General features: G+C 43.6%; 1 protein-coding gene across 9 annotated transcripts in view; it reads left to right on the top strand.

The window, feature by feature from the left end:
• The window catches only part of PTPRT (protein tyrosine phosphatase receptor type T), a 431,612-nt gene that overhangs the window by 386,366 nt on the left and 19,671 nt on the right, over positions 1–25,575 (top strand). For 8 of the 9 annotated variants that reach the window (XM_032126644.1, XM_032126648.1, XM_032126650.1 and 5 more), the window contains 9 exons: positions 1,401–1,588; positions 7,134–7,221; positions 15,908–15,984; positions 16,866–16,902; positions 17,851–17,948; positions 19,692–19,808; positions 21,108–21,262; positions 23,461–23,596; positions 24,786–24,935. In XM_032126644.1, coding sequence (XP_031982535.1) covers positions 1,401–1,588; positions 7,134–7,221; positions 15,908–15,984; positions 16,866–16,902; positions 17,851–17,948; positions 19,692–19,808; positions 21,108–21,262; positions 23,461–23,596; positions 24,786–24,935 — 1,046 coding nt within the window. The remainder of the gene's footprint in view (positions 1–1,400; positions 1,589–7,133; positions 7,222–15,907; positions 15,985–16,865; positions 16,903–17,850; positions 17,949–19,691; positions 19,809–21,107; positions 21,263–23,460; positions 23,597–24,785; positions 24,936–25,575) is intronic. The other variant, XM_032126645.1, reaches the window with a different exon arrangement.

The following is a 25,575-nucleotide window of genomic DNA, read 5'->3' on the forward strand; positions in this document are numbered from 1 at the left end:
CTCCTCACAGTCCTGCAGCTCCCAAACAGAGCATATCCCTGCCTTCACATCTTCCCCATAGCTAACAATAAACCAGCCAAAGTGCTGTGTGTCAAGTCTGTGCTTTGCCAGCTGCTGAGGGTGCAGTGTGATGCCCTCAGCTCTTTGCTCCTGCCTGCCTCTACAGGACGGACATGGGGAGCCCCTGCCCAGACTCCACGGTGGTTTCTCAAGCAGAGCAATGTTTACCAGAGCATTGCAAGCCTATTTCTGCCTCATAAAAATCACCCTGAAATTGCAATTTGATATATTTAATCTTCATCCCTTTGAAAACGTGGCCGTAGTGTTGCTCTCAAGGGGTGGTGTTTCAGCTCTTTGTCTGTGAACTTGCTGTAACAAACAAGTCCTGTGTGGAAGCTCCAGGAGGGTTTGTGAACAATGTGAGGGAGGTACTTTTTCTGTTTGCTAATACCTTGGTTTGGGTAAGGCCAGAAAGAACTGATGCAGGTTGTATGTGTGAAAGGACCTGAACATCTCAGATCCCTGCAAGCACAGGAAAAAACAATGCTGTATTTGGCCAACCACTTAAATTTGGTCGGCTCTGCTGGATAAGACATTGAATTTTTAATTTAGTCTGAGTTCCTGTTGTTAAAGATTGTTCCAGTCAATTGTTTGGTCATTGAAGTTATTATTTAAGTTCTTTTCTGTTAGTTCACTGGGAGTATTTTGTTGTGCATATAGTTTTGCTGGGATATGAAGTTGCAATTCCATCTGCATAGTGATGGATTTCTTTAAATCCACTTCTTTCAAAAAAACCTGGATTTTCTATTAAGTTTACATATCTGAAATTTAAATTTCTGCATGCAAGATAACTACATTTTTATGCTGGTTTATTTTTTTTTCCTGATGATATTACATCTTTGTCAGTGACATATAAAATTTTAGGCCTGAACTAGCAGAACAGTTGAATTTTCCTCAACATCCTGACTTATTTGAAATGCTAATCATCTGCTTGCTGTTCACTTGGGTCCCTCTCAGTTATCTCATGCTGTACACCCCAAATCCTGCCTGAATCTCTTGCTCATCTGTATGTATCTCTGAGCCGTGTTCCTTGCAGGTTTGGGAAGACAGCTACATAGTTCTGTTGGAGTCGCTGTGGGAGCTCACCCTTAATGTGCCATATCCTTGTTAGCCTGACTGGCTGTTCACTCTCTTCCTGTCTTTTTGGATTTGTCTGCTTGACACCAAGTAATATTCAAGTGTGATTTAGTTTTTCTGGGCAAGTGTGTGCTTCCTGTTCATTTCTTCACTTCCTTTTGCCTGCACCAACCTACGGGGTGCTGCTAAATAAACAGAGTGAGAATGAAGCTGGAAATACCAGGTGGTTGAAAGCTTGTTTTGTCTCCCTGTCTCTCCAACAGACAGCAGCCATGGCGAGATGGCCCAGCCAACCCTGACCATCCAGACCCACCCATACCGCAGCTGCGAGCCCGTGGAGATGTCCTACCCCCAGGGGCAGTTCCAGCCGGCCATCCGAGTGGCAGATCTGCTGCAGCACATCACCCAGATGAAGAGGGGACAGGGCTATGGATTCAAGGAGGAGTATGAGGTGAGAGGAACCTTTCTTCACGTGACTGAGTAGGGAAGTTGCACTCGTGAGGGATAGAAGCTTGGGAGGGGAGGGTAACTGGTTGTGAGAGCTTCTTTTCCTTAATTCACCCTCTTAATCCTTTTCTTTCTGATTTTGGTTTTGAGGGCAGGATTTCACAGCGCTGTCAGTCTTTGGAGGCCCTCTGTTCCAAAGAGAAGGTGTTTATTGCAGCACTAAGTGGGTGACACTGTGCTCATCCCCCTGTCCCATAAAGAGCAGACAGTAAATATTCAACAGGTGCTGAACCCAACACAGGATGTGCAGTCCCTTCCTTATCGATGTGTTTCCCTTGAGCAGTGTGAGCCAGGCTGTGAGAAAAGGAAGGGGTTTTGCCTGAGCTTTTTGGGAGCTCCAAATGCTCTCTCATAATTGATCAAGTTAAATCACAGAGCAAAGACCTGAATGCAGAATTGTTAAGTCAAGGGCAGGTATTTGTGTAGCTTAAATGAAGGTGAAATTTTCCAATATGATCAAACCTCTGGCTCAGAATAGGCTTGACTGACATCCTCCTCCAGCTCCATGTGGGGAGAGGAGTAAAGGGTAAGCTGGAGAAATGAAAGCTGCCCTCCTTCCCCTCACCTCTTCCCCCTGCAAGCTGGAATGACCAGGAATATAATCCAAATGACCAGAAGACATGATGTTGGGAATGATTTGGAAGAGGAAAACACATTTAGAGGAGAGCAAACAGAAGAGTGAAATATCCTCAAACATATTACTAGACTCGGCTCTAGCAAGCAATAATTATAATGAATGTAGTAAGCTTGTGGGAAGGCAATAAGCAATTAATATGCATAGTGGCATTAAAACTATTTAAAAATAATGTAACAGCTGTGAAAATAAGTTACTTAATGAAAACAGCTCACTTTTCCACCCTGCAAGTGAGGGTCCGTGGGGTTTGTGTCCTCAGTGCTGGGGTTTGCTGTCATGGAGAGCCCATCTTTCCCTGGTCCTCACCAGGGAGCATTTTTTTAACCGGATGGCTTCAAAGACTGTCACAGCAAATGTTTCTGGAAACTGTGTGTTAACCAGGTCTAGGCACTCTTGCCCCATAATCGAGCATGCTAATTAAACTATCAATATAAAGAGCTTTGTTTAATATTGAAAAAGGGTAATAATTCTCTGAGGAGATTTATTTGGCCCCCCTTGGCCTCCATTTCCATGAAGAGTACCCAAAACTACATTGAGCTCAATTACAGATGCCCGAAGACCCAGTTCTTGATGTTCAAGAAGAAAACAGGTGCTGGCATATAGTAATTTTCTGGCGCTGGCATCGCTAATTATCAAAATAGCACATTAGCATGAAAAATGTCAATGCAACTCTCAGCTCCACGAGTTCTGCCTTTCCCAGAAAGTGCTGTCTACAGACGTATATAACAGTGATGACATTACATAGATTTGCATAATTCCTTTCCTTACAAGGACTGGCCTGGAGAATGCCACAAACTCACGAATCCCCTGCACCGTTCCCCCTTCCCTCAGCTGTAATTGCAGGCATTTTCCATGGTGGGGTTTGGGGGCTGGAGCATGGGATGGAGGCAGCGCTTCAGCTCCAAATAGCAGCAGGGAGGATGTCAGGGAGTGTGAGAGCTCCTGGAAGGTGGGAGGTTTGAGCTGGCTGAGAGTGGGGGCTCAGCCTGGGATCTGCAGGAGCACAGAGCTGCAAAATTGGCTTTGCAAGACGCTTTGCGGAGCAGCTGATAAAATCTCGAGAAAGAATTTGATGTCTCTTTTAAAATGTGTTTTCAGACACTAATATCAGTGTCACCTCCAAATATGCTTTTTTTTTTCTTCTAAGGAGCTGATTTTCTACTTACTTTGCAAATTGATAGCATAAATTGCAGCCTGTTTAGTGACATGTTACCAAATAATTTTACTCTCATGAAAAATCACTTTGAACGGAGCGTATCAGTCACACATGACAATCTCTTATCTCTGTGCGTTCCCTTCTCCGCTGGGTAACCTGGAAATTGCATTCCATATTTGTTTAAAGGATGCTTGCACCTACATGTTGTAGCACAGACAGCATGTTTTGTTGAGGGCATCCAGAAAAATATTCCTGGTGGCTGCAGGCGGAGCTGAGAAGCGGGATGGGATTGTGTGAGGGGTGTCAGGGCTGGTGTGAAATGGGTGATAACTGGGTATGAATAACAGGAAACTGTCAGCACTCCCCGTGTCTGTGTTATTTTGGGGCTGCCTGCTGCACCTGAGGGCAAAGTGTGACTTTGGGCCTTTTTGGCTGCTGCTTCTGTTCAGTGATAAAACGAGTGGAACAGAAGAGAAAAATCTCTCAGTGGCGCTGGGGGTAGATGGCACTGTTTGGGATTAGGAGGAGCCATAAACATTTAAACGGGACACATTTAAATGTCACCGGCTCCTTCTCCAGAACGTATCAGCTCTGATTTGTTGGGAGCTGTGGGACCAGTCCCATGGACTTATTGCAAGCACCAATTACTGGCTAAGGAGATAATAAGCTTAATTATCCAAACTCATTTTCCGTGATGATTTAGGATGTCACTAATGTACATTCTCCTGCTGCATTACTGAGACTGTTTAGTTATTTCAGATTTTGTGGCTCCTTCCTCAAGCCTTCATAGTGACAGTCTTCAGCTTGTGGAAGTCACCTCTGGATTTTAACCCTTTAATTTCTGCCTACCCATTTTCATGTGGCCAGAAGAAGATCTGGTGGTCTGGTCTATGATGGGATGCTGCAAAATGAATGACTGAAATTTTTTTTTCAGATTATGGGTTTTTGCCCAGGTAATTTTTAATTCTGGCTCCCAGCAGATTTGTGGGAACAGTTTTTCCACCACTGCTGAGAAGAAGATGGCTTCAGGGAGAGGGCCAGGACTCTGTGGCACACTTCGGGATGAACAGGAAGGCTTTGAATCGATGTCGTTGCCTTTGGCAGTAAAACTGCAGCATTGAGGTGGATCAGTGCAAATGAAGGATTCGAGTTTTTGTATTTAAATTAAAAGCAAACAGTAAACTAGCTAAGTTCATCCATTCAAAATTCAAATTGGCTTGCAGTGAGCTTCAGTTTAATGGGAGCACAGTTATGTCTGGGCCATGGTTCTTAGGAAGCTTGATTGAGATGAAGCTGACTTTGAGAGATCTATCCTTGTAATTTCAGCTAAAATTTAGATCAATTTAGTTTAAAAAGCTTCGCTGTAACCTAAATTCCACTAGTGGGAAGATATTTCAGTATAAATTTCACAAAACTTCTCTAAAAGAACTTTAGAGAGTTTTAAAAGTAGAAAAAGCCTAAAAATCAAGTATAGGGTTTTTTTGAACACTAAAATTCTGCTGTTACCAAGTCAAGGAAAGAAGGGGGAGCACTCCTGTGAAAAATGGATTAAATTCCAGTGCCTGAGTGATCTGTCCTGATTTAACATTGCTGATAATGCAGATAGAAACAAGACTCTTTTTACAATTATGGAGATACTGAGTGCACCAAAAAAACCTGAAGGAACAAAGCATTAGCTGTGCTCCTCATTTTCTGGATGCAAGCCAATTATAATCCATATTCTTGCCTTTATTTTTAACGTCGTTTCAATTCTTGGTGCTGCATTTTTAGTGATCTCACAGAGAGATTATTTGGGCTGTACATGGAGTTACTCCGATTTGTTCATCTGGTGTTTATAAAAGTAGGGATATAAGGGGTGCCCCTGCAAAGGTGCTTTGTGTTCCTCCCCAACCAGAGCTGTGCTCCCTCCCTTCAGAGCTGGACAGTTCTGTGGAAAGCAGGGATTTCTGTGGTATTGAATGAGATGAAAAATCCTGGACTCCTAAATCTTCGGAGGCTCTATCAGCAAATATAAAAACATCAATTTCAGTGGAGAATTGCATGTTCAAGTCAAATGAAAGGATACGGTTTGTTGAAAAGGGATTTATTTGCCCTGAATATATTTTCTCTGGCCAAGATAGCTTTTCCCGTGTGGAAGTCAGGAGAAAGGATTTTCTTTTATTTCTTTTTCTTCTCAGACAGCTCTGATTAGGCACCTAATGACTGTTGCCATTCTCTGGTCAATCTGCTGTAATTCGATATTAGTGGAAAAATAAAGCACCTTTTTCCTCAGTCTTTGAAGATGAAAATGAGCCTTCTTCACCTCTTTTCTTTCACTGGGGGATTTTTTTTTTGTTGTGTGTGGGTTTGTTGGTTGGGTGTTTTTCCTCAGAAGATGAGCTGCTCTCTGGAAACAACAGTCTGCAAAGGAAATATATGTGTGATGAAAGCCCTCACCAATTACAGAGTTATTACTCTTTCTCCTGGGCTTTTGAATGGGAACTTGGTGTCCCTGTCTTTGTCAGCAGAGCTCATGGCAGTGCTGCAGTGCCTGACATTTTCTGTCCTGGAACCCTTTGGGGGAAATTCACAGCGATCTGCTCTGCCAGGGGTTTGTTCATATTAAGTTTAATTGTAACATCAGTGTTGTAGATCCTAATTGTGTCTCTCTGCTATTCCATTCAGGCACATAATAGACCTGGGTGGCTTGTGAAGATGAATATAAATTCATTTGCTAGCACAGCTGTGTCAAACTACCCGCTGCTGGCTGAGGCAGATGTGATTCTACAACAACTGTGGTATAAACCCTCCATAATCCCCCAGGGACCAGAAATAATACAACTTACAGTGTTGGTTTTAGTGATGTAGAATCGTGTTGGGGGGTACATCTTGGGGGAGGCAGATCTCTCAAGGCAGTTCAGGAGGGGCTGTTCTCCTCACCCATGATTTTTCTGAGGAAGGACCATCCTCCAGCCTTGTCCTTTGTTGCCATCTGCTGCTTTCCAGGCTCTGCCTTGAAAATCCCTCCTGGCCATGTCTCTAGGATAAAATGGCTCATTCAAGGGTGTCCAGAATCGTTGTAGGGCTGAGCTGCAGATAGGGTGGCACTGTGTGCTGCCAGTTCCTTTTCCCCATCCTTCCTCAACTGAAAGAACACATTTTAGGAAAATGGCTGTTTATTCTCGTGCTTCATGAGCATGTTTTACCTCGTTTTTTCTCTCTTCCTTACACATAATCTAAAACCCTGAGCTTCTTTATCTTTCCCCAGAGAAAACCAGTAAATGCCTTGTATTGCATCACCCATTATTAACACAGAAATAGGTGAAAACACTCTATTTTCAGCTTAAATATGAAAGGCTGAGCACTGGGTTTCAACCATGTGGGTTTTCCTAGAGGTGTAGCCAAATGAAATCTCCCCAAGCCTTGTTCTGCAGGGGAAATGAGGTTAACCTGGGACTGTGCAGCCAGAAACAAATTCTCCTGATCTTTTTAGAGGAGAAGCAGCAGGAGGAAAATTATTCTTGCCTGGGAGAAGCCGAGAGATGCAAATGGTCTGCACTGAGCTCTGCTTTTGCCATGAGTGGAGGTGCCCTTTCCTTGGCCAGCTACTGAATCATTCAGCTCCTTTATTTTTGCCCTGCTCTTCTTCTTTAGGCCTCTTCATCCACTTGGAGGCATTGGCCAGGTGTTTTAAGCCCTCCCTTGTTGTTTATTTTGCAGGCACTCCCTGAGGGGCAGACGGCGTCCTGGGATACGGCCAAGGAGGATGAGAACCGCAACAAGAACAGATATGGAAACATAATCTCCTGTAGGTGTAAATTCACATTAAACTGAGCTTTCTGTAAGATCTCACACGTGTGCTGTGGAGAAGGCTGTGTTTGAGAAGCTCACCAGGAGCTGGCTAACAGTGCTGAGCGTTCAGTAGTTCAGTTTGTTACAGGCTTTATTCCTGGGATTTATTTTATTTCATGTTTTTTTAATCATGATTTTACATAACATCACTGCATGTTGTTACACATTTTCTACCTGCCTTGCTTTTTGCTTTAGGTCTGTAGCTTGAGGGCTAAATCCTTTTGTCACAGTTTATGTGATGATGTCCGTTTTCTGTCTATTTTTACTACAAAACCCAGAGCTTCCAGTACCACAAAAGGAGCTGCAGATAGATCAGATTTTTAGCTGTGGCTGAGAGGTTGGGTTTTCTCCTTCCTTGTGGTCGGTAGCCAGTGGAGCAGTCACTGCTTGTCCCCAGAGTGCTGGTTTGAAGGGTGGGACAAGCTTAACTTCTGCCTCAGAATCATAATAAGGCAACTGAAAATGCACTAGAACTTCTTGGTTCACTTCTTTCAATGATCAGTTCCTGTTGATGTTACAGGAATATCAATGCATAGCAGAACTGCAGGGCAGGGAAGACTCCATAAAACCATTTAAGTCAGCTTTATTCTCCAAAGCAGGAGTAAATTCACCTTCCTCATTTTTATCAGATATTTTTGAAGCCTCTTCCAAAGTTGCTCCCCAAAGCTGAGCTTCCCACAAGCTCTCCAGGCAGTTCACCACAGTGTTTCACTATTCCTGATAATGACTGGGGAGGGGAGGTGTGAGAATTCATTATTTTCAAGGGCTGCTGAGCTGCATCAAGTTGGAGAAGGCAAGCTTGAGACCATCAGAACAAGAAATCAGAATATAAATGAATGTGCCGTAGATTTTCATGACTGGGAGGATCTGTAGAATGCTCAAAGAGCAAAGTTAAGTCATGTTGAGTGATATATTTCATACTGTATTTTTTTTCTTGGGTTAAAAATGAATTTCCTCTAGAACACATAGATTTTACTAAGGAATTACAAAAGAAAACCCCAAAAAAACCCACCAAAAACCACCAAAACAAAACAACAACAAAAACCAACTTCTCTATAATGAAACCTCACCTCACACATAACTACTCCTCTCTTTGAAGCCTTGAAATAAATGATTCATGTGACAGTTTTGGGGAATGACATAGAACAGCTCAGTTCAAGGACCCCATGGTAAAGATGAAATCTGGAAATGAAGATTAAAGTTTGTGAGCCCTGATGTGATGATTCCAGTTCTGCTGCTGGCTTTGTGTTGGTTGTGAGCAGGTCACCAAGTTCACCAGTGTTCTTTATCCGTGTGGAAAATGGAAGTGACAGTACTGGAATATTACAATTAGCATGAAAGTTGTCTCCCTTAATTTCAGCTCCACCTCACTGTGATCTTTCTGTGCCCTAGTGGCAAAGAGAGACCTCCAGACAGAGGCTCTATTTATCTGTCTATACAATTAACTTCAATTAAATGAGTCTAAGACAGATGAATCATCCAGCTATAAACACGGGATTGAAAGTGGAAGTGCCAAGGTATGATAAAAGGAAAGAAATGTGAAAGACTTTGTTTCTCGGTATGATTTTGAGGAAGCACTTGGCATAATTCAAAAGCAGAGGCAAAAAGAAGCAAAACTGTGTGCAAAAGCCTCCATCTCATTTATGTTAAAAGTGGTCATGGAGAAAACTTCGAAATCCAAGTGAAATGTGAGGAGTTCAGGAAGCAAAATCAAGGAAGATAAATGGGATGTTATCTTAAGGGAAGGTATTCACAAAGACAAATTGTTCTTTAACAAAGAGTGACGTGAGCCTTTTAGCTCTAAATACAAATACAGCAGCAGTGCAGATAGGAGGTGATGAACTTGAATCAGGGAATGCAAAATGTAATCAGAGCTAAGGAATGAGAATATGCACGGGATAAAGTGTCAGAAAAGAAGCTCAAGTTTGAGGACTGTTGGGAAAGATTTCAGAATGGGGATGAGAGGGTGGAGTGTGCTTTCTTCTCTTCAAATATATATCAGAACAAAGTGTTTGAGGAGGAGACAAGGGCTCTTCTAAAAGTCAGCAAGGAGAATTTAGAAATTTACAATAGTGATATTGAGAAGACTCAGAAGGGAGAAGGAAAGAGGAATGCCTAAGGAAGGAGCATATCATTCATCAGATGTTTTTGTAAAACCATTGCAAAGTTATCAGCTGAGCCTGGAGCCAGACTCCACTGGTGGGCGAGTTGGGCAAAGTCCCTGAGTGAAGTCAGGGGCAGGGTCCAGAACAGAGGATGGAGAGCAGAGCTGAGAATAGCAGGGCAGTGGTTCCCTCCAGGCAGGTCATGAAAACAAACTGGGCAAAAGCCTGAGCAGAGGAGGTGGAACACGGTTATACCCTGAGCTGTTTGGTTGTACCTCAGTTGTGGTGGCTGGTGAGACCCAGAGCAGGCACTGGTTGCCCCTGCCCCTTTATCTGGTAAAAGGCTGCACGTGGCAATTAACATTATTTATTTAACCAGGGCTGCCACTTCATCACTCCTGGAACAACAAATCCGCTGCATTTTGGGGAGTGAATTGGAAAGTCAGGTTGTACCAGTTTGGCCAAATTTAGAAATATATCCTCTGAGAGAAGGCAGGTTACCACCCCTCCCCCCACGAGGTTCGGGAAAAATAAGTTTTCCTCGAAGGAAAGTGAAGAAGATAAAACTATTTATTTACCAAACACATGGGAAAAGGAAAATAATGCTAAATAATAAAATCTCTCGCTGTGGAGAAAAAAACCTGGGAAAAAGTGTTCGAGTCCTCCCTTTGGTCTCCTCGGAGCTGGGGCTTAGCCCAGGGCCAGGCCCTCTGTGCCCGGTGGAAAGTCCTCCCGATGTGCTCTGAGGTTGAAGCAGTCCAGCAGAAAAGGGAGAAAATCCAAAATTCGAGGGAAGGAAAAGCAAAGTTCAACTCTCAGTCTCTCTCCGGAGAAAAAAAGAAACTGAACAACTGGCCAAAAGCTGACTGGAAAGCAGCAGGCTGGGTGCTGCCTCACTCCCCTGCCGCAGCTGAAAAAAAAGCCCCTATCTCTGTGTGACCTTGAACAAGCTGCAAACTGCTTTGAGAAAGTTTTGCTCAATTTTCCTTCCCCCTCTCAGGCTCAGTTTAAAGGCATAGAAAGGCACAAGAATTAATTTCTGGGCATAGGGCAGCGATATGGGATACACATCACAAAGTCACCCCAAGACACAGGTTTTGATCTGCCTTCTGCAGCGGCTTCAGAGACTGGTGTTAAAATGTGGCTTTGTAAGCCCTTGCAACAAGTAGCACTGCTCAGTGAATCACAGCAGATTAGATCTTGTCTTTCCGGCCTCCTGGGTAACAGCACAGTTACAGGACTGTTCTACTCGGCTCACTGCTCTCCCAGAGCTGCACTGACATCGTGCCTCTCTCTGAAAACCTCGATCATGCTGCCAGCCCCAACACCTGCTCTTCTTACATTTGCCAACCAAAGCTGCAGACCAACCTGGGAGCTGATCTGTTCATGCAGAGGAGAGGCAAGAGAACTCAGAGAGCTCTCCCAGCTTTTCATGGTTCCCTCCCATCTGGGACAGGTTTTGGAGCAAGAGAAAAGCGGAGCAGTGGATTTGGGGTCTGCATGACCACAGAAATCCCCTGTGGATGGTGGGAAGATGCAGACAGGCTTACCATGCTGGAGGAAACTCCAACTTGAACCTTTTATTATACGAGCAGAGTCCCATGAGCTTTGCTCCTGCACTTTTATAAAAGCTGTAAAAACAAAGACAGTTGTGGAGATGCCAGGTTTTTCTTTAGGGGGCAAGCGTAGGCAGTGTACCCATTTATGTGCTGAAGCAAAATGACTTAATTCTGCTTTAGGGCCCAGATATTGAGACCTTCAAAGAGCATCAGAAAGTGGTTGTTGGAGGAGGGATCTATTGTTGTTGGAGGGAGCTGAATCTATTACAGAGAAGAGAAAATGTCCAGAAGCTATGTGGGACCTTTGGTTCTATTTGATTTCTCTCCATCTTGCCCAGCTTTAGAGCCATTACATTATAGGAGAATAAAAACTCTCAGATGAGAGCTGAGGACGAGAAGAGGTAAGATTGTGTTTGCTTCAGCTGATGGAGAGCACTTTCTGTACTTTCCTTTTTCCCACTGAGGCACCCTGGGTTTGAAGTCTCATGATGGTCCACGAGAAACTGTGGGGTTGATGACAAAAGACACTAGAGGAATTTGCGTTGTTTCCTTCATGCTCTGACTGCCATATGCTTTGGGTTGGAAAACTGTGAATTAATCAGAGAATTTTGGGGTGGAAGAGATGAAGAAGCTTTCAGCTGGCACACAGGTGGAGAGCACTTCTAGCCCACAGACAGGGATAAGGCATAAAATCAAAAAACCTGGAATTCCAGACTAGTTTGGGAGAAGAGGCCTTAAAGCCCATCCAGTGCCACCCCCTGGGCAGGGACACCTTCCACTACCCCAGCTTGCTCCAAGCCCCGTCCAACCTGGCCTTGGGCACTTCCAGAGATGAGGCATGAACAGCTTGTGCCAGTGCCTGACATCAGTGTTGGATTTAGAACAGAAATCTTTCAACTTCCAAGCATTTTTATTCCATGATTTCTTCTGTGTTGCTTAAACTATTGCATGTCTGTGCGATATCCACGGACTATGATCCTGAGAGGGTGGGATTTGTCACACCTGGATGTTACCCAGCTCTCATGGCGCAGTCCAGGGTCAGTGGGGGCAGACAGGGGAGGACAGAGGGAGGTCAAAGCATCCTTTAGTCCCAGAACCAGGCTGAATCTCCAGAGCTGCCTGTGTTTCTCCATTGCTGTGTGGGGAGCCCTGACAGGCAGTTTAGACGAGCTGTGTAATGTTTAGGTGACGAAAGTTGTGTGAGATTAATCCAGCGCTGGTGTCAAAATGAGACGTGGAAAAATTGCAATGATACTTCAAATGATCACTAATGGGAATTTTGACAGGAGTTTAAAATGGTAACAATTCTGTGCTAAAATGGGAGCACGGAGCTTTTCAGTGAAATTCTTGTCATTTTTGAAGTCTGTTTTAAGACCCATTTTCAGTCAAACTACTTTTCATATAAATTTAGAGTTCTGGTAACTTGCAGAAGGACTGTAGTAAACAGGGAGAAATAAAACCATTTACACATTTGTTAAAGATTTTTCTATTTTTTTGTAGTCCTAAATGCAATTTGTTTTTCTGTTTCTCCTTCCATATTTAAAGTTTCTTAGAGTCCATTTGTAACACACAGGGATATGATGTCTGATAAATTTAGTGAAGAGTTGAACACTGCTTTCATTTCAGCCTGCCAAGAATCCTGTGTCCTTGGCTAGAGGAGTCCAGTGGATAAAGAGAAGAATCAGAAATAAGTTTTAACCACTGGGAGAGGATATAATAAAGGCATTTGCTGTTCTTTAAATAGCCCTTTAAAGTCTCTAGGCAAAAAACCCCTAAGTACAAGATCCTTACTACTAGGACCATAATAATTTGCTTTTTTTTTTTTTTTTTTAAGTCAAATCCCAAAGTTTTTTTGTGGAAAAAAGAAATTTACAAGGGAAGTTATTTTATGAACTTTTATCCAGACTGTTCTCCTAAACTTTTGAACAAGGTTAAAGATACCATTAAGACATCATTAATATTTTGTGTGCTTTGCATATACACAGATTTTTTTTTCCTGCTGCACTGTTCTCACTTGTAAGAGCAATAAATCTCCCTCAGGAATTAATCTCATTTTAGTAAAATACGCAATGAAATATCTTGAATTTTGTCCTCAGAAAGCAAAGTTCAGCTTAAAGCATTTTTCATTTGGTGTCAAAATATGATTGGACCTGAATGTCTTCTTTAAAAAAAAAATAGCATTAATCTTCAGTTCAATTTCTTCATCCTTTATGTTTTTTGTCATATTTGGCTTTAAAAAAAAAAAGGGAAAAAGGAAAACAAACCAACAACACTTTTTTGCACCTACAGAGCATCTTTTCCTTAGCCAAAATTATCCATAATTGGCTGAAATCATGGCCGGGCTCTGCAGTCTGCTTCCCAGGTCTGCCCCATTCAGCTCCCTCTGGATGTGTTCATCCTGCCTGGTTTAACTTTCTCTCTAAAAAGTGGCTCAAGGTGGTGAAACTTAATTTTGATGTTTGGCTCTGTTAAATGAGGAGAGGCAGGTGCTTCCTCCGGGGTTATTCAGAGCGCTCCAGCTACAGACGTTGTCTGTGTCCCTCATTAAAAAATGAACCTGAGATTCTTCTCCCCTGTCGTTGGGGGCATTTTTGGTCTCATCATTTTTAGTTCTGTTGTTGCAATGAGTTGAGACTTCCCCAGCGTTGTTCTCTTGTGAAGAGTCAGTAAATGTTCCTCTCCCAAGCATTTGCTCCAGGGTTTGCTTTGCTTTGCTTTTGTTCATGTGGCTCCTGACAAGCTTCCTTTGCTGCTGGAATTGCAAGTGTGAAATTGTCTACGGGAGTTTCCCTGTATTTCATCCACGTGTCCGGTTTAATCAGCTCTTTGTCTGTCTTTGTGAATTGCTCTAAGTATAAATTCTTTTGTTGTCTGTCTAGCCACATGATTTACTGCAGCTCCTCGTGTAGTTGCCTTGAGTGCAGGTAATTGGGAACATCAGCACTTGGAGAAATATTCCCCCTTCCCTGTGTCTACAAAGGTTATATTTATTAATACAAATATAGCAGAGCTTTTGATGGATTCACCTGCAGAACCTCCTTTGAATGCAGATATGGGATTTGATAAACACAGCAATGTGGTTGTATTTTTTTTAGGTGTGTAAATCTCACCCAAAGAATGAGCAGAGTAGAATCATTCCTTTACGCAGCTGAATGAATATTTAATGTATATCCAAGTCTTGGTTTTCAGAACTGCTCACACATCGGTCTTCACAATTATTATCTGATTCTACATTTAATTAAGACATGACTAAACCCCTTTTGACTGAGTTACTGCAGAATAGCACCTCATATTTTTATGTTTCGTTGCTATGATTCTTTTTAATTGAATGTAAATCATGCTTAGGCCTGCCTGTGTTTTCCAAAGTGCTGCTAAACATTAATGCCTTTCTGGCTGAGAGCTATGCTCTATGGAGCTGGTAGGGAGGAAATAAACTTAATGGACTCAATATTATACTTCTTTTAAAAAATCATTTGAAAATGAGCGCAGCATGGCCAGCAGTGACCCCCATAACCCAGTAGCCCCTGCCAAGCAACTGGCCCTTAGAAGCAGATCTGCAGTTAATTGCATACCAGTGCTGGGACTGCCAGAGCAAATCACATCAGCAGCCTGGCTCTGGAGTATCTCCTGTGACAGAGCCCAGCACCAGCTGTTCCAGAGAAAGATCAAAATATTCCCCTGGTGGAAAATCATGACATAATCTGCCCGCTGGGGTAGTTCCTTTCTGCGTCTGAACCGTGGAGCATGCTGGGAGATGAAAAGATTGATCTCTGCTATTTTATTGCCTTATCTAAAGTAACTTTGAATCTGCTCAAAAAGATGAACATTTCTGATTTTGTTGGTTTTTTTCAACACTGCCTCTGATGCCATGATGATTTTTTGCCTTTTCTTTTATACCCCTGTTATACCTTTTTACAACTTCTGTATTCTCAGTGCTTTTTGCCTACATTCTTGGCCTTGTTTGTCAAGCTGGGAGACTGAACATTTTAGAAGCTTCGTAGCTGGGGATCAGTGTGCCCCAGACCCCAAGGTCCTCTCCAGAACACGTTCTGTAAACCAAGATAGAACCATCCAGGGGAAGGTTCCTTGGGGAGGGAGGGCTCACTTGAGCCTCTCATTGGGGAGTCTTTGATAGATCTGCTAATTAGTAACACCTCTAATGTGATACCCGATCTTCGGGGGTGTGCATTGCAGCGTGCACTTCGGTGCATTTGACCTGGACGTGTCCACCTTAAAATAAATACCAAGGTGAAATCCCTTTTTCCCTTCTAACCATGTTTGACTCTTGATTTTAACACCAGGAAAAGGCATCACCTCGATGCCATTTTGCTGCCTCACGTTCTGTGAGTTGCATAAAGGAATGATGCTCCGATTTCATTTGTATTTCCTTCCAGCTTCTAGGTTTTTCCATTTCTCACTTGCAGGGTTTTATTGCTGTTTTACCCTCCTAATCTTTTATACCTCTGTCATGACCTATTTAATTATATCCTGGTCTTGTCAGTTTTAGTTCTTGTCTCAGTTTCTAGAGATCAGATGAAACCAAGGGAGTTTGTAGCTTCCAAGCAGGAAAACGGTTTTTGTCATGGAGATCCACCCTGCAAAGGTCTGTCCCAAAACTCCCAAACCAGGCAACACTTGCAACCTGTCTCAAATCTCCGTAAAGATTATGGTGACAGCAGTGAATTTCATGAACACAGAGCATGACTAACTCAAGGATCTAAACATTACATCTTCAACACAAAACAAAGAGCTTTTAGGAACAGGAATACTGGTGATGTTAGTCCACTTTTTATTATTGTAAGTGTTCAATTATTCAAGCAGCATGGTGGGATTTTTGAGGCCAGGAGTTGCACTTTGTGTGTCCCTTCCAGCTCAGGGCAGCTACGATACCACACTTGCAGGAGTCAGCAGATAAAGCAGACCACTTAGAAACTCCTCTTTATCGTTGCTGTCACTTTTTTTCCTTTCCTTCTTTCAGATGATCACTCAAGAGTGAGATTGCAGCTGCTGGATGGGGACCCTCACTCCGACTACATCAACGCCAATTACATCGATGTAAGGCTCCTGGACGTTCCCCCTGTGACAAACTCTCCTGTGACAAGCCTGCTTATGAATTTGGTGCCTCTGACACAGGGACAGACTGTGGCTCTGATATGAATGACAGCTGAACGTTGTACAAACATCCTGTTGTGACAGGGAGAAGGTTCTCAGTCTCCAGTTTATTTTGTCTGACCAATCTGGACAGATGGAGATTTCCTGTGTTTGACAGATCCACCAGCATAAGTGGGATGTGGGCTAAATATGATGGATGCAGAAATCAATATCAGCCCCTCACAATAGCATTAGTTGATATCTGAGACTTGCCAACTACTCACAAAGTTGTGGTGCAGAAGGCATGTATGTAAACAGATTGACTATTTTTAAGTGTTACAAAATGACATTGGAAAAGCAGCCTCTGTCTCACACGCAGAGCGATCCAGTGAACATGCATTTCTTGAATGCAGCTCCTAAGTCACAGGAACAGGAAATGTTTAGAATAGTTTCTTGAAAGAACAAAAGATGCCCTCAGAATTTTCACAGAGACAAATTCATACCTTTCTTCTTTTCAAACAAGAAGATGCAGTGCTTTGCCTATCTGTTTTCAGAGTTACCCTCAGGTAACACAGGACTTGTGTTTCTTTACGGAAATAGTTAAAAAATGCCCCATTCCTGTCCTGTCTTTGGCATAAAGAGATTGTGTTACTCAGCCTGAGTGAGATAAACTCACTTAAAATCTCTCAGGGCAGCCCAGCTGCCCATTCATTCATTCATTCATTCCATGACCAGTTGTACATGGTCAGAGTGCAGCAGTTGGCACCTGCAAAGTATCAAATCCCTGGTGGGCTTTGCCTGAGGTGTGATCTCACAGACACTCATCTATTTTCTCTTTTTTCCAGGGCTACCATCGGCCTCGCCATTACATTGCAACTCAAGGCAAGTTCATTCTTGTATGTCTAAATATTTATGAACCCACTGCTGGTTTATGCTGCTGTAGGAGCTGTTTATAGGGTGACATCATCTGTTTTGGGGAACATCTGAAAAATTTTTATAGGGGCAAAAAACCAGGAAGGATATAGAATTTTCCAAGATCTTCAAGGCAACTCAGACTTAAAACCTCAGCTGCAGGAATAAAAAATGCCACAGACTTAGAGGTGGCAGTAGAGCCTAGAATGTGTCGTTTGTGCATGAAGTATGAGAGGGGAACTAAAGGGGACTTTGTGGATCTTGGATTTACCTTCTGGAGTGAAATGGCTGGAGGTGGGCAGTGAGAATAAGCTGTGAGTGATGAGCCTTTGAGGGGAACTGGTAGGAAATGCACTTGAACATCACCTTCTGTAAGGTACTTGATGAATTTCCTTTAAGAAAGGAAATAAGGTCAGGGAGAGGCTCTAGGCTGACAAACCTCTTGTGAGCACTGGCACTTCGGCTGTTGGAACCTGGAATTTTTCTGGTGGAACTTCAAAAAAGGGCTAATTTCTGCATGTTTCCTTCCTCCTTCCTAACTGATCAATATTAAAGTGTGAAATGAGGGAATATTAGTGCTGCATCTGGTGTGAATTACAACACAGCCTTAATTACAGGTTCAGTGTAGGGTACTTCCATGTCCCATCGCTTATACACAGTTACCTGCTGGAGCCATCCCCACTGGTACCATACCACCATCCTCTCTGTGAACCTTTAATACCTGCTGTGAGGAAGGGTCTGATCTCCCAGAGAGCTCCAGGCTGTTTGTGTCTGTAACCCTGAATCACAGGGGGATGCTCTGAGAGGGAGAGCAGGATCCTGTGGGACCAGCACAATGGCAGGAGAACAGCAGGAAGGAGTTCTTGGCATTCCATGCACTCTCTTGAGACGTCCTTTTTGTCTTCTCTCCTGCCCCAGGGCCGATGCAAGAGACAGTGAAGGATTTTTGGAGGATGATTTGGCAAGAAAACTCTGCGAGTGTTGTCATGGTCACCAACCTGGTGGAAGTGGGCAGGGTAAGGTGCCACTCCTGATGTGTAAAGCCAGACCAGGGCTGGGTTTAACCCAGAGCTGCTGCTCAGGAGAGCTCAGCAGCAAAATGCCTTTTGCTTCCTGCAGTAAGGAAATGAATTCAACCACTCTGGGTTTTTCTGTAAAATGCTGGATTTTGTAATGCTTAGCTGCTTCCCTTCTAGACTAATAAGGATCGTGTTCCTGCTGTAAATCTGGGCTTTGGCACAGTTATACAAATTTGTGCCAGCTCAGAAGCTGTCTCCTTCCTCAGTACAGAAGGAAAAATGTACTTCTGTAGTAGTTATTCTTTATCTGATGGTTTGAACACTTCTCTAAAAATCTGGAGGAGTGAGGATGTGTGACTGGTGCTCCAGCTATCAAAAGACCTCTTTACAAGACAGTCCAAAGCCTGGAGTTCCTGAGGTCACTACTCCTGGTGGATTGAGGTTTTTGTGGATCCTGGGACCACCCAGCAGTGTTGGTCTCCTAAACACCCACCAGTTCCCTCTCCTGGACTGACCTGGACCAGACATCCCTGTGTCAGCACAAGGCAATTCCCAAAGCCCATCATGGGACCAAACATAAAAAACTCAAAAGATGTAGGCTAAACCTCAGGGAAAAAGAAGGCAGAATGTCTGGGGTGACTTTCCCCAGCATGATTTTTGTTTCAGAGACTTTCTGAGCCAGAAACGGGAGGTCTTAAAAAATTTTGTCCTGATGTTTGTCACTTTCCATTGCTTTGGTACTAAGAAAAATTTAAATGATCCTTTACTCCGAGCCATTAGTAATTCAGCTGCTTTGTGTTTGATTTCCCTTAGATCTCATGGTTGAATGCCAGCTGCTTCTGTTCATTTATTGCTATTTATTCTGTTTTACCTTCTACTGACACTTCAGCTCAAAATAAATGCCTCTGTGTAAAAGAAAAAAACCCAAGCAACAAAAAACCCACAACAAACCTACATTAATCATATTTAATATTTATAAAACCCCTTTCAATTATGACTGGAACTGGAACATGAAGCCTGCTTTGCAGCAGCTAATTGCTTCAGCTTTAGGTATCGTTCCACTCTTTCATGCTAGAGCATTTAATAACCTGATAACCTTTGTTAACCTAAATATTCCTTCTGGAGCTTCACTGCCTTGCTTTTATTTCTTCTGGTAGTTTTGCACATGGCTCCTAGAGCCGGCTAAGCTGGGATATGTTTACCTGCTCAGGAGATTTCTCTCTTGAGCTTTAGTTGGAGCCTGTCACAGCTGGTAAAATGCCAAGTTTGTGTCCATATCTGATAAAGAAAGCTCAGAGTCAAACAAATTTAGTGTCTCAACATGTATCCCACAATCCCCATGAACTGAAATTCTTTGTCTAAACAGGGAGAGTTCAGAATTACAGGAGCAGTAGCACAGATTTTTCTCAGAAGGGATGGTGGCAGTGACTGCCAGGTGTTCTGTACATCTGATATGGGCAGGGCGTGTATGGAAATTCAACGACTTAAAAAGAAAGAAAATATCTAAATGCATCCTTTGCATTTGTATGGACAACAAAGGGAACTTTAAAAACATCCCCCCTGTGGTTTCTATGTATGATAGAGGAATTTTGATCTAATTTATACAGTTAATTTTGGCAATTCTGCACATCAGAAGAAAGCCCAATTTGCACTGGCTTCATCTTGAAAGTGGAAGAAAATGTAGGTCAGCTCTGACTCAACTTGAACGAGTTCCTCTCAATCTTTTGCTTTTCCCCCCAGGTGAAGTGTGTTCGATACTGGCCGGATGACACAGAAGTCTACGGAGATATTAAAGTCACATTAATTGAGACAGAGCCATTGGCAGAGTATGTCATACGTACATTCACTGTCCAAAAGGTAAGGAGGTCTTCAGGAAGCTGAAATTGTGGCACACTTCCTTTGTGTTCAGAAACTCTGGGAAACACATCCGGAACACTCTTGGAGATGGGAGCTGTGCTATTTGGACAGGCTGCACTTCAGGAAACTGAATTTTTGACAGGGATTCCATTTTTTGGACAAATGATTTTACAGGAACATCTTGATGTAGCCACAAAAGTAGAATCCACAGTGCATAAAGTTTAACTGCATCCAAAAGCCAGCAGACAGCTGATGGCATGCCAGGAATAATAACTGCCTTGTTTCACAGTGGCAAATGGCAGAGGAAAAAAGGTACCAGTTAAACTGGATGCCAGGCAGGGTCCCATTTCAGCAGAAATGAGACTATAATAAAAGCAAGAGTATAAAAATTATCCCCAAACTAGCAAGATTTGGAAAATTTTGTTACTTGTAATTAGAAATTGGAAGTCTAAGTGTCAGAGTATTCCAGGTCTGTCCAAATTACTTTCCAAACACTCAGTAAGTGGTTTTAAAGCTTTTCCAAAGTTGCTGCTCAATGAACTTCAGCCACACTGGGAATATTGTTTCATTTTTCTGATACATCAGCTCCATATTTCATTAAATCATTGAAAAACTTGGTGAGAAATGGTAATGCCAAAATCTGACAGGTTAGAGGAGCTGCTGCTGGATTCCACCCGCATTTCCTGTACAATAAAACCCAGCTGACCCACAGTTCTGGGTTACCCTTTTGCAGGGCAGATAAAGGTGTGATTTTCACATACCAGCAACTTGCTCTCACCAGAAAAGGTGGTTCTGGATACCAGTTTTTGCCCTTTTCACTGCCAGCAGTATCTCAACCTGAGAATTTTTGGCAGGAGGTGGCAGAAAAGCTGCTGTTACCTGGGGCATGTCCACTCTCAAGGTGTTCCTTCCCCAGGCTTTTGCTTCAATGCCACGAGTAGGATATAAGAGTGAATTTTTGTTGGTTTATGCTATGACATAAGAGGACGTGGGTAAACACAGCCATGGGATGCCGGGGCTGAGGTCACCCTGATGAGCTGGGTTTGAACTCTGAGACCACAGGTTGAAACTGGGAGCTGGTAATAACCTTCCCAGGCCTCATGTGAGCGTTACCCACTTCACTGGCAGCTGGAATTTGGCTGAAAACCTTTTCAGAGCGAAAAGCAGCTTCAGACACGTTTCCATGCTTAGCGAGAGCTCAGTGCTTGTTATCCCTCTGCGTGAGGGAAGGCAGCAGGGAGCAGAATACGCTGATAGGAGTCTGATGGAAGAAAAATAGAGGCTGTGTTGTCTCCTCAGAAAGGCTACCATGAGATCCGAGAGATTCGGCAGTTCCACTTCACCAGCTGGCCGGACCACGGCGTCCCCTGCTACGCCACGGGGCTCCTGGGCTTCGTGCGCCAGGTGAAGTTCCTCAACCCCCCGGAGGCAGGACCCATCGTGGTGCACTGCAGGTAGGCCAGCTCTCCACCCTCCTCCAGCAGCCTTTCCCTCTCTTTTCTCCTTGCCTGGCAGCAATCAACAGCTGTTTAAGGGTATCGTTTGTGGGCCTCACCGGGAAACAAAGGGAAATGTGTTTTTCTTCCCTAAAGTTGGCATGAGTTGGAGATGATGGAAGTAGGTCAGAGAGGGCCTTTCAAATGTAGAAGACCTCCCCAGTGGCCTGTGCTCTGTTGGATGCTCGGAGCAGAGCTGGGAAAGTGGTGAATGTCTGGGACAGCCATTCCAGGCCCTCAAACCTCATGTGGCAGAACGGACAATACTGACAAAAAGGGAATTTCAAAGCAACTTTGCTTTGCTGTACCCACATGTGCTGCAGCTCAGCTTTGTACCAGCATCAAAAGTCTTACTTAGTCTGGTGGAAGGTGTCCCTGCCCACAGCAGGGGAGCTGGAACTACATCTGCTTTAAGGTCCCTTCCAGCACAGACTATTCTATGATTTTATGTTTTTATGATCTGAAATATTTGTCTGGCTGGGTCTGGCTGCCAGACCTTGGGCACCTTGGCTTCCTGAAAGCCCAGGAGTTGGGGTGGGAATCTCAGACTAAAAACTTGCCCAGTGACTTCCAGCTAGTAAATAAAAGGGGTTAAGTGACTTCAAATGCGAGGAAAGGCATTGCCGCACACCCAGAGCTACATCTGCAGGGCTCATGGCACGTGGGAGTTAAAGAAGATGTGGCTTGAGCACAAGGCTAGAGAGCAGAGCTGGCTGTCCCAAAATCTCACCCCTAATCCATCCACAGGGAATTGCCTCTAGATCCCACTCTGTGTCTTGAGAAAGAGAGAAAAAATACATCCCACAGCTACTTTAAAAAGGAAAATCAATTAAATCTTATCTTTTTTAAGCAGTTTTGGATTGGGTGGGTGTTTTGTTTTGTCGGATTTTTTTTTTCTTTTTAGCAAGCAGTGAGTCAGTTTTATAATCAAGTACAGCTAAGGCTGTGGAGTTGGCAGAGGAGATTTCATTTAGAGCTCAGGGCCTGAGTTTGCTGCTTTGGTGCCATGACATGGGGCTGGCCCTGGAAGGTGTCTGAACCTGAGTCATTGTCACCAAGAAAGCAAGGGGAGATTTTTCATCCTTCCCATTTTAATGAATAAATGTCATTTCCTCCCTGTTATTTATCTGCTTTTGAATTTTAATGACTTGCTTTAAGTGGTAATTACCAAATTCTCCCCACCGATGCCTGGCTGGATAATACCACTGTTCGATATTTATGAAGTGCCAGGATCCTCTAAATATAGAACTGTTCTAACTATTTGTTAAAATTCTGAAAAGCTGAGAGATAAAGGGAAAGGAAATGCCACTTATTCATTAAAATTCTGCAAATGAAAAATATCTTCTCTCTATTCAGCAGTTGATTAATCTGGTCCATTAATTTATGGTCATTCATATCTCCTTGCTTTCGGCTCTGGTAGAGTTTTCAATGCAGCTGAAGTTTCCCTGGTTTGAGCAGAGTTTTCCTGCTTCCTTCAGAGTAATGTGAAGAGACGTTCTCCTCTCTCTATCCTTCACACCTAAGCAGCTTGGATGATTTCCCGGAGGGGAAGGAGGACACGATGACAACACAGTTTTGCAGGAGATGGCCCAATTCTCACAAGCAGTGGGGAGCTCTGAACTGAAGGGTTTGAGTAGCCTCGAGCTGCTTTCTCTGTAATTTACAATCCATAACTTGAAATCACCCTCCTCAGGATCCAAACTCCTCTGGATTAAAAAGGGAAAATAAATGTTTGAGGTGGAGGACTGAGCTCCTTTCATCATGCCCACTGGAGTAAATGTGTGCATGTCATCTAAAGAGTCCCAGGGAAGAAAATTTCTGGAATTGTGTCTGTTTGCAACCTGGAGGCTGCTGTCCCACACCCTGTGTGATCAGAGGTGTGCAGGTGACCTGGCCTGTAAAATTATAATGAATATTTTTTGCAATATTTTGTTGATGTTCAATAACACGAAGCTTTTGTTTCTCTTCCCTTTCATGAAATCTTATTTCCCCTCATTCTCTTAAATCCTTAAACAGAAAAATGAATCCAGCAGGGAGCGGGAGCAGCTCCCTGGAGGAGACAGCATTTTGTGTGCTGCTCTTATTCTCTCCTCCACAGAGCCCTGCCTCTCCACAGTCCCTTGATCACCAGACCCTCCTGGTTTGTTCTTTTCCAGTGCTGGGGCCGGGAGGACAGGGTGCTTTATTGCCATCGACATCATGCTCGACATGGCAGAGAACGAAGGCGTGGTGGATATATTCAACTGCGTGCGAGAGCTGCGCTCCCAAAGGGTCAACTTGGTGCAGACAGAGGTGGGTGCCAGCCGCTCTCCCTGCACGAGGTGCTGCTTTCCTGTCAGCTTCTCTGCCCAGCAATTCATTAAGTCAACACTGGCTCGCTCTGTGCCTTGATTATGCAGAACTTTCAGTGGCTAAACATGCCCGGATTTGCACCGAATCAATTCACTGGCAGCTACTCGGGGCCTCCAAGACAGGAGGGCAAACCTTGAAGTTTAGGTCTGTGCATTGCTGATTAATTTTATTCTCATAGTGGGAAAAAAGAGCTCCTGAAGCCTCTCATGACTCATTCATAGCAACACTGCAGGCTCCAGTAGTACCTAGTGTATATCAATTACAAGCTAAGCAAACAAAACATCCTTGATTCAAGCTCTGGGTGCTGATTAAGCAAGCTGCTCCATCACACAGTGCCTGGCAGCTGCACAGACTCCTGAGGAGCTGTTATCCTGTTGCACAGGTTTTATGTGTGTCCTTAACCCCTTCCCCTCCTGAGGGACAGGACAATAACCTGGAACAGAGAAGGACTGTTAACTTTGTTGGACTTCCCATATTTACTTGAGGCAACGAGCTTTACCCAAAATACCCAGAACCCAGGGTTCTGAAGAGACAGATGGGCGTGACCTGCTAGTTCTGTACAGTTGTGCCAGGGAAGGTTAAATTGTACATTCGGAAAAATTTCCTCCTTGAAAGGGTTGTCCAGCCCTGGCACAGGCTGTCCAGAGCAGTGGTGGAGTCACCATCCCTGGAAGGATTTAACAGACATGTAAATGTGGCACCTGGGAACATGTTCAGTGGTGAATTTGGCAGTGCTGGGTTGGACACAGTGATCTCAGAGGTCTGTTCCAACCTAAACAATTCTATGATTCTTGGTGTTATTGGAGGTCCATCCCTGACCATTACTTTGTGAACAGAAAGGCTTTACACCCTGATGTCCTCCTCCGCCCACCCCCATTTTTCCCCAGCATTCCTGAGAGTGCTGACTCCCCATTTTCCATGTAAATCTGAAACAAACATGTGAGCCCTCACATTCAATGATGGATGAAATATGCTCACAAAGCTGTCACACAGCACACAGTGTAATTTGTCTCCATGTGAAACAGAGCCAAATGTGCATATTGGGCATGACTTAAGAAAAAAGAAGAGCGGTATTTCATGATCTGTATTCCAAATATGACTTTAATATCTCCTCCCCTCCCCTGTGCAGGAGCAGTACGTGTTTGTCCATGATGCCATTCTAGAGGCATGTCTCTGTGGCAACACGGCCATTCCAGTCTGTGAGTTCAGATCCATATATTACAACATCAGCAGATTGGATCCACAGACCAATTCCAGCCAGATAAAAGATGAGTTTCAGGTAATTTCATATGTCTCAGTCACTGCAGTTGGTGTATTGAAGGTGTTTAATCAATTTCTGTGTGTTATTTCGTGATTTCCAGCAGAGCAGAGAAGGGGGACACTGAGCCAAGGTCTGATTTCAGTTGATTTTTGTTGTACTACTGGGTCAGGCAGAGGTTTGTTTTTGAACGTGGACTACTCAACCTTGAGCAAGGAAAAAACTGTTCCCATCGTTCCAGTAGAGCAAGGGTAGTAATTGTCACACATAATGCTGTACTTCTTATTTTAATAAGTATTGTGTTGTTCATTTTCTTCCATAATTTATACAGAAACATTTATGCCTCAAGGTGCCTTATTATCCATTCTTGTGGCTCTTATGGTGCTTCCAAGCTTTGACAATCAGCTTGTTGACAACCTTCCACGCAGGGGAGAGAGGGAAAATTAACAATTTTGGCTACTGTTAATTTTCAAGTAAATGTCAATGAACACCTCAGTTCACTGTCCATGTTTTGCCAGGTACCTGGTGACGAAACCCAAAATGATGGACAGTAAAACTCTCAAGTGCTCCATTAGTGCTCTTTGCCCAGGGCAAGCAACAAAATGGGGGCCCCTCCTTTGCTTCCTGTCGCTGTTGCTTTTCCCACCCTGGTAAATGGGCT

This window comes from Corvus moneduloides, chromosome 17, assembly GCF_009650955.1.
Source record: "Corvus moneduloides isolate bCorMon1 chromosome 17, bCorMon1.pri, whole genome shotgun sequence".
In the NCBI taxonomy this organism is placed as follows: Eukaryota; Metazoa; Chordata; class Aves; order Passeriformes; family Corvidae; genus Corvus; species Corvus moneduloides.